Source organism: Lycium barbarum, chromosome 3 (assembly GCF_019175385.1).
Source record: "Lycium barbarum isolate Lr01 chromosome 3, ASM1917538v2, whole genome shotgun sequence".
In the NCBI taxonomy this organism is placed as follows: Eukaryota; Viridiplantae; Streptophyta; class Magnoliopsida; order Solanales; family Solanaceae; genus Lycium; species Lycium barbarum.
In genome coordinates this window covers 91,325,109-91,334,225 of record NC_083339.1, presented here as the reverse complement: position 1 = coordinate 91,334,225, position 9,117 = coordinate 91,325,109, and the positions used below count along the sequence as shown (strand labels likewise).

Sequence of the window (9,117 nt, the reverse complement as noted above, 5' to 3'; positions counted from 1 at the left end):
AAGCTTCAGTGCAACTTTTCTGTAACTTCTACTTCTTCAACCCGAACTCTATGATTCACCTGGAACATGACAAAAACACATCAAAACCACACCCACTTGCCTAAAAACAAGTAAAACTTCTCGTAAAAAGGTATCAATTGTGCCTCAATTTCCTGACACATCATGAACCGTGTGTTTAAACCGTATCTAGACCGCTTAATTATTTTTTTTATTGATAACATTTTGGTGTACTCTAAGAATCGTGAGGATCATGCTAATCATTTGAGGATAACTTTGAACCTCAGACAGAGGAGGTGGTTGGAGTTGTTGAAAGATTATGACCCGAATATTTTGTATCATCTTGGTAAGGCTAATGTGGTTGCTGATGCTTTGAGCAGGAAGTCTATGGATACGTTGTCTTATTTGCATGCTTATGACATGCCTATGGGGAAGGAAATTCGAAGACTTTCTAGTCTTGGGGTCAGACTTGATGAAACTGAAGATGGGGAGATAGTCGGAATCAGCCCATCACGGTCTAACATTGTGGAAAGGATTAAATCCAAGCAATATGAAAATAAGCTTCTGGAAAAGCTAAGAGATGGGGTGGAGAGAGGTGAGTACACTTCATTTACTGTTGGCACTGACGATAGTGTTCTACGGTTGCAAGGAAAATTGTGTGTTCCTGATGTTGATGGTCTTCGACAAGAATTAATGATGGAAGCTCATAGTTCCAAATATTCGGTGCATCCAGGATCCACCAAGATGTATAAGGATTTGAAACAACACTATTGGTGGAAGAGCATGAAGGTTGATATTTCTAACTTTATGGCCAAGTGTTTGAACTGTCAATACGTGAAAGCTAAAAATAAAAGGACTGGAGCCCTGGCTCCGAATATCGAGATTCCGCAGTGGAAGTGGGAGGAGATCAATATGGATTTCATCGTGGGTCTACCCCGCACAAAGGCCAAGTTTGATTCGATTTGGGTGATAGTGGATAGACTCACAAAGTCTACCCATTTTCTCCCGGTGAAGACGTCCTATACCGCGGCGAAGTATATCGAGCTATACCTAAAAGAGATAGTTAGATTGCATGGGATTCCGACATCCATCATATCTGACAGAGGTACGCAATTCACGACTCATTTTTGGACATCCTTTCAGGAAGGTTTGGGAACTAGAGTGAAATTAAGCACTGCCTTTCATCCTCAAACTGACGGGCAGACAGAGAGAACTATTCAGACTCTAGAAGATATGTTACGAGCTTGTGCTATAGATTTCAGAGGAAATTGGGATGAATATTTACCTCTTGTGGAGTTCCCGTACAACAACAGTTACCGAGCGAGTATTCAAATGGCTCCCCATGAGGCTCTTTATGGGAGGTATTGTCAGTCTCTAATTGGTTGGTTTTAACCAACTGAAGTGGAATTGTTGGGTCCGGATTCAGTTCATGAAGCAATTGAGATGGTTAATCTTATTGTGCAACGACTCAAGACAGCTCAGAGTAGATAGAATTCCTATATCGATATGAGGCGGTGTGAGCTAGAGTTTTCTGTTAGTGACAAAGTGTTCTTGAAAGTGTCACCGATGAAGGGAGTAATGCGGTTTGGTAAAAAGGGGAAACTTAGTCCTCGTTTTATTGGCCCTTATGAGATTGTTAGGAAAATTGGAACGGTGGCTTATGAGTTGAAGTTACCATCTAATATGGCCATGGTGCATCCCGTGTTTCACGTTTCGATGTTGAGGTTGTACAAACTTGATCCGTCCTATATGTTTAACCATGAAGAGATTGAAATTAATGAAGGTTTAACCTATGAAGCAAAAAAGGTTAGGATTCTAGATCGTCAAGTTAGAAGGTTGAGGACAAAGGATATAGCGTCGGTTAAAGTGTTGTGAAACCATAATAGTAAGGAAGCTACTTGGGAAGCGGAAGAGGACATGAAGAAAAGATATCCTCACTTGTTCCCTATGGCAGGTATGAGCTAGCGTTTCAATTATTCATAGATGAATCGTTGTGTTTGTTCAAACCAACTTGTGGTTTAGTGAATTCTTTCTAGACTATTATACTCATTCGAGGATGAATGAATCTTAAGGGGGGGGGGGGGGGGGGATAATATAATATCCCATAAATTCGTATAGAGTGTGAAAGCATTGTATGAGTCCTTTGGAACCTTATATGTTGGGTTACGTGCATGACTTTAGGCTAAAGACCCAAGAGGAGATGGTCAAAATGAAAACTCACTGCAGTTTCACGAAAAGGAGGTTTGATAATCGTCCTTTATACCGTCGATCTGTTCGACGCTCCGTCCTTTACACCGTAGAAAGTAACGAAGAGAAAGTTGCTTACTGAAAATTTCATGACTTTGACGGAGCAGATCAGTCACTACCCAACAAGGGGCCATGACGGGTACCCGGGGCTAACCACTGAGCACCGCTCATACCTTTACCCATCGTACACATTAAGCATTGATTCATTAATCTTATACTCAAATCATAGGAAAACCATTTTTCACCTTGAAACTTAATTACCTTTATATACATAAGCCCTTCGTCTATCAAAATAATATACATACGATAAGGACATCGTGAGACCATACTACCCACACATGCGTATCTACGAGCCTCTACTAGAGTACTAAACATATGGATGGGACAGGACCCCGTCGTGCCCAAAACATATATATATATATATATATATATATATATATATATATATATATATACACAAAAGAATAAGTCAATGGCACCTCCGGGAAAATGGAGTGCTCTCAAAGTCTGTTAATAGCTCCTACGAGTCTGGATCACTTCTCTGTCTAACTGTGGGCATGAACACCGTGTCCAAAGAAAATGACGTCAGTACGAACATTGTACTGAGTATGTAAGGCATGAATGAAATGAACATAATAGAGAAATCATAAGACATAAGATGAGATAAGCTGTTTTCATCTTATAAGCTGCACGAAGTCAAAATTTGAAAAGTCGTGGCTCCCTTATCTCTCATCAACTTTGACCTATTAACCGAAATCTCATACGTTGCCACCCACCATGGCCACCATGGTCGGTGGACAGCCTCCACTTGGGGTTGCTCCACCTACCATAGATCCAAATAATCCAAGTCCTTCCAATTTGCCTACCAATTCAAACCCTAATACAACATCTACCGACAATGTAAACCCTGCAAATCTACCTACTTCATATGCCAATTTATTAAAACCAAACCTAGGAACAACTACACCCATACCAACAATTCCTATAAAACCAGTTACATACATTGATGGAGAACCTTATGTGGAATGGAATTCAAGAGATATAATACATCTCATTATGAAAGAAAATTTGCAATATGCAGTACTGGGGAAATTTTCATATGACATCATTAACATAAGGGCCCTTAGAACTGCTATTCCTGAACAATGTGGAATTAAAGGTAAGTGTGAAATTGGCATTATTGAGGATAGACACATTTTGATGAGATTTTCATTATTGGAAGATTACATCAAAATACTTTCTACCCCTGTTTATTACATTTCAATGAATAATAGATATTGTCAAATGAGAACGATGATTTGGAACCCATGGTTCAAACCAAATGAAGAAACTTCTGTTGCTCTGGCCTGGATAAGTTTCCCGAAACTGCCACCAAATTTCTTTGCTCAAGAGGCGGGTTTCTCCTTAGCATCTGCAGTTGGAAAACCATTAGGAGTTGATCTTGCTACTACTAATAAGACGAGGCCAAGTTGTGCAAAAGTAATAGTGGAAATTGATCTAATGAAAGCACATCCTCATAGGATACACATTGCAGAAAGGGATGAAGATACAGGGAAGATTATGGAAAAATGGGTTCCAATTAAATATTATTTTCTTCCTAAATTTTGCAAGCATTGTAAATTACAAGGTCACTCTGAGATAGAGTGCAAGGCTTTACATCCAGAATTAGAAAAGCAATACAAGGAGTCATGGAGACAAGACAACAAAAAGGAAGATAATGCAGTGGAGAATTTCCCAGAGAAAAAACATAAATAATTATGGGGGGAAAGCAAGATACAATCAGGCAAAGCAAGAATGGATGCAGAGGAGCAAGAACAAATACATTAAGGATTCCAGTGGTGTCATCTTGGGGGAAATAAAGGAACAGGAAGACTCACAAGAAGCTAATAATATGATACAAACTCAAAATGCTTTTGAATTGTTGACAAATGAAGAGGAAGGAGTGCAAGATGAGGAACCTGTCACAAAAAATAGTGAAGAACAGTTAGAGATCCAACAAACTGAAGGTTGTGTTGAGCAAGGTACAAAATCACATAAGCATGATCAGTCAGCACATTCACCAAGTGGAAGCAACACAAAGACTCAGATATTGGAGAAAGCAGAAAAAGTCAGTAGTACACCCAAACAAAAGAACACAGTAGAGAATAATATTTCAAACAGTGAGGAGACAATGGAGAATTAGTTTTCAGATGGGAATAAAGTACAAGTCAACCCAATACATTCATCAACAAAGAGTCAATATTCAGCAAAAAACATAGGGAATAAAGTGTAGATCGATAATACCCTTATACAAGTAGAAGAAACCAGTATACTAAATGGGAATACCACTCCAAAATTGGCTAGTCCAAACATGACAAGTCATAGTTCAAATAATGCAAGGGATGTCACGGAAATAGGCACAACATTGTAGGTCATAAACACTCAGCATGATCAACTAAATTCAGGATTGATAGGGGAACAGGATTTAGATGAATATTCAATTGAGAAAAACATGCAAGCAGTGGCCAGAGCTGGAGACCTTTCTCCTAAGCAGATTGATAAAGCAATGGGGAGAGGGAAGAAAAGGCAGAATTTGCTATCAACTGGTGGTGTTCAAACTAGAAGAATTGGGCAAAAACCTAAGTTTCCATTATGACTGCTATAATTTGGAATATCAGGTCTGTGAATACAATGGAATCTTATACAAGGCTTATCAAGTTGCATCAAAAATATCAATTTGGCTTTGTTGGTTTACTAGAGCCTTTTCAAGAGGCTCAGAGAATAGAGGAGTACAGAAGAAGAATTGGATTGCAACATGCTTTTGTGAATTGTACAAATAAGATTTGGGCCTTTGTTGATGATATGTTTGAAGTAACAACTGTGGCTGATCATCCCCAACAAATAAGATTTCAATAGTGAATGCAAAATGCAATCAATCAGAGAGAATGGATTTATGGGAGGCTTTGGAAAATCAGGCTATCACAAATCAAAGGCCATGGTTGATTGGTGGGGATTTTAATGTCATCACTTCTGAAGAGGAAAAGTATGGTGGATTACCAGTAACTGTGAATGATGTACAAGATTTCAATGCTTGTATTCATAACTGTTCTGTAGTTGACTTGGGCTTTAAAGGAGGCAAATATACTTGGTGGAATGGGCAAAGTGGAAATGATTGTATTTTTAAAAGGTTGGATAGATGCTTGGGTAACCAAGCTCTGCAAAATAAGTATGCTGGACTGGAAATGACTCATCTGATCAGATCAGGATCAGACCATGCCCCTTTACTAATCACTTATACTGGAGAAGTTGAAAGGTTTAAAAGATCTTTCAAATTTCTTAACTTCTGGGCTAAACATGAAACCTTTGTTGACATTGTAAGACAACATTGGCAGGCTGACTTCATGGCAAACCCATTCAATTTGTTTCATTACAAGTTAAAGAAGGTGAAAAATGCATTGGCAAATTGGAGTAAGGTTACCTTTGGGAACATTTTCCAGGAGATTGAGACTTTAGAAGAGGTGATTAAGGTGCATGAGATTCAGTTTGAAGTACAACCTACCCCTACTAATAGGGAAATGCTTCATAAGGTTCAGGCTGATCTTAACAGATATCTTTATTTAGAAGAAGAATTTTGGAAGCAGAAGGCAGGGATGAATTGGTTTAAGGATAGGGATAGAAATACTACCTTTTTTCATACATATGTTAAAGGTAGGAGGAAGAGGATACAGTTAAAAAGAATCCAGAATCAACAGGGAAATTGGCTGGAAAATCAAGAGGAGATTTCTCATGAGGCAATTAGATTTTTCTCAGCACAATTAACAAAGGATGCAGATCCAAAAGATTTTGAAATATTAGATCATGTTCCTCGGATGATTTCTGGAGATCAGAATACTTGTTTGGGAGAAATCCCAACAGAAGAGGAAGTTAAAAGTGTGGTTTTTAGCCTTAATGGGGAAAGTGCTTCAGGACCAGATGGTTTCACTGGGATTTTTTATCAGTCTTGCTAGGAGATTATCAAGGAAGACATCTGCAACATGGTCATAGCATTCTTTTGTGAGCTGAGTTACCTAGATTCATTACTCATACTAACTTGGTCTTATTACCTAAAAAAGATTTGGTCAATAATTTTTCGGATATGAGACCAATTAGTTTGAGTAACTTTAGTAACAAAATTTTTTCAAGGCTAATTCATAAAATATTGATAGGGAGTTTGACTGATATAGTTTCTCTTAATCAGGCTGGTTTTGTAAAAGGGAGAAGCATAATGGAGAATGTTCTCCTTACTCAAGAGATTGTATCAGACATCAGGCTTAGAACTAAATATGCTAATGTTGTCATGAAACTGGATATGGCAAAGGCTTATGATCGAGTTTCATGGATTTTTCTAATGAAGGTTCTAAGAAAGATTGGTTTTTTAGAGTTGGTGATAGACATGATTTTCAGACTGATCAGTAGCAACTGGTATTCAGTATTGGTTAATGGACAACAATATGGTTTCTTTCAGTCTTCTAGGGGAGTTAATCTAGGAGACCCTCTATCTCCTACTTTGTTTATTCTGACTGCAGAAGTTCTATCAAGGAATCTCAATGCCTTAAGCTTAATCCCTCAATTTAAAGGCTATGGAATGCCTAAGTGGAGTCCTAAGGTGAATCATTTATCATATGCTGATGATATGATAATTGTTTCATCAGCAAATGTGTTCTCTTTGCATCTTATCATGGAAGTATTGAAAAAATAAGAGAACACATCAGGACAGAAGATTAACAGGGACAAAAGTGCTGTATACATGCATAAAAATGTACCTGGGGATGTGAGCATTATTGTTGAAATTGTCACAGGTATTGTGAGGAAGGATTTCCCTTTCATCTATCTAGGATGTCCTATTTATTATAGTAGGAGAAGAAAGGATTTTTTCACTCAGATTCTTATGAAGATTATGAATAGGCTACAAAGCTGGAAAGGGAAACTTTTGTCCTTTGGAGGAAGGGCTATTTTGATTAAAAATGTCTTGCAGAGTCTGCCAATTCATCTATTATCTGCAGTTAACCCTCCTATAGGTGTTATCAGACATATGCATAAAATGTTTGCCCAGTATTTTGGAGCAACACAGTAGGGGGTAAAACCAGACATTGGGCATCTTGGAACCTTTTGTGTCTACCTATAATGGAAGGAGGGATGGGTTTCAGATCATTACATGAAGTTTCTATTGCCTTGTTTTGTAAGTTGTGGTGGAATTTCAGGATTAAGCCTTCTTTGTGGAGTGCTTTCATGGCTAACAAGTATTGTAGAAAATAAAATCCTGTATCTTTTCAGTGGAAACAAGGGTCTCAAACTTGGAAAAACATGATACAAGCAAGAGAATTAATAGAACATCAGATCTGGTGGCAGCTTGGTATGGGAAATTCACAGTTTTGGTTTGACAACTGGACAGGAATGGGTACATTATATTTCATTGTGGAAGATTTTGATGAGAGCATTCAAAATGTATCAGATGTAGTGGAGAATGGGAATTGGAACATGACAAAGCTGAATAGTTTACTCCCTCAGGACATAGTTCAGCATATAGTTGATACCATCAGACCCCCAAGGATGGATAAAGAAATGGACAGAGCATGGTGGATCTTAGACACTAAAGGTGAGTTTACAGTCAAATCAGCTTGGAAATATAACAGATTGAGAGGACAACCTATGGATATGTACAAAAATATATGGATTAAAGGTTTGCCTTTCAAGATATCATTCATTATGTGGAGATGCTGGAAATATAAAATTCCTTTGGATGATGTTTTGAAGAGAATGCATTATAACATAGCATCCAGATGTTGGTGTTGTTCCAGCCTTGAGGAGGAAACAATACAACATGTGTTTGCTAACTCCTACACTGCTAATAGGACTTGGTCCTACTTCTCTTCATTTGCAGGATTGTCTATAGAAGGATTAACTTTACAGCAGAGAATTGTGAAATGGTGGACTGCATCAGTTAAAGGAAGAGGGAAACCTATTTATCAAGTTGTTCCAGCTATAATTTTGTGGGAACTTTGGAAAAGGAGGAACACAATAAAACATGGAGGGAAAAGATCAACTGGAAGAGTCATTTATTTAGTCTATGTCACTATACAGAGGCTAGTAATGACAAGGAATCCTTCTATCAGTCAACAACCTCACAAATGGCTAGATTTAATTCAGATGCTAGAGATAGGGTGTGGAAGACTGAAAATTACAAAAGTGAGGTGGGAATTTCCCCTAACAGGGTGGTTTTTATGTAATACAGATGGGGCCTCAAGGGGGAACCCTGGTAGGAGTGCATATGGATTTTGTTTGAGAAATAATGAAGGGGATCTGAGATATGCTTATGCTACAGAGATTGAAATAACTACTAATATTGATGCTGAGGTTATGGCAATTCTGCAGGCCATGAGATATTGCAAAAATGAGAATCTAGACAATATTATAGTCCAAACTGATTGTGAAATACTGTACAAGATTCTACAGGAAGGGTGGAAACCTCCTTGGGGGATAGCAAGTTGGGTAGAGGAGATTTTTGAACTAAAAGCTAATAGGAATATTCTATTTAGTCATATCTTGAGAGAAGGAAACAAGCTGGCAGATGCTATAGCTAATCAAGCACTAGATGAAGCTAATGTTGAATGTCATAGTTTCCAGGATCTAAGTTCAACATGTAGAAAGATCCTCAACAGTGACAAAACATAGATTCCATATCTGAGAGTGAGGATACAGAGATAAGGGAACAAATGCAAATATATGGGGATTTCGATCTAAAAAGGAGCAGCAGAAAGATTTTAACACTATGTTCAAATCGTTTGGGAGGAGAACATGGTGTTTTTTACTAACAAAGTGTGTTTTATTTTGCAGGTTCATATCAACCAGAAGACA

The 9,117-nt window shown here is 38.0% G+C and overlaps 1 protein-coding gene across 1 annotated transcript; it reads left to right on the top strand.

Moving 5' to 3' along the window:
- Nucleotides 1-6,358: 6,358 nt before the first annotated feature.
- On the top strand, nucleotides 6,359-6,961 carry LOC132631009 (secreted RxLR effector protein 78-like). The gene has a single exon (XM_060346606.1). It carries the CDS (start codon nucleotides 6,359-6,361, stop codon nucleotides 6,959-6,961), a length of 603 nt encoding a protein of 200 aa, XP_060202589.1.
- Nucleotides 6,962-9,117: the final 2,156 nt, after the last annotated feature.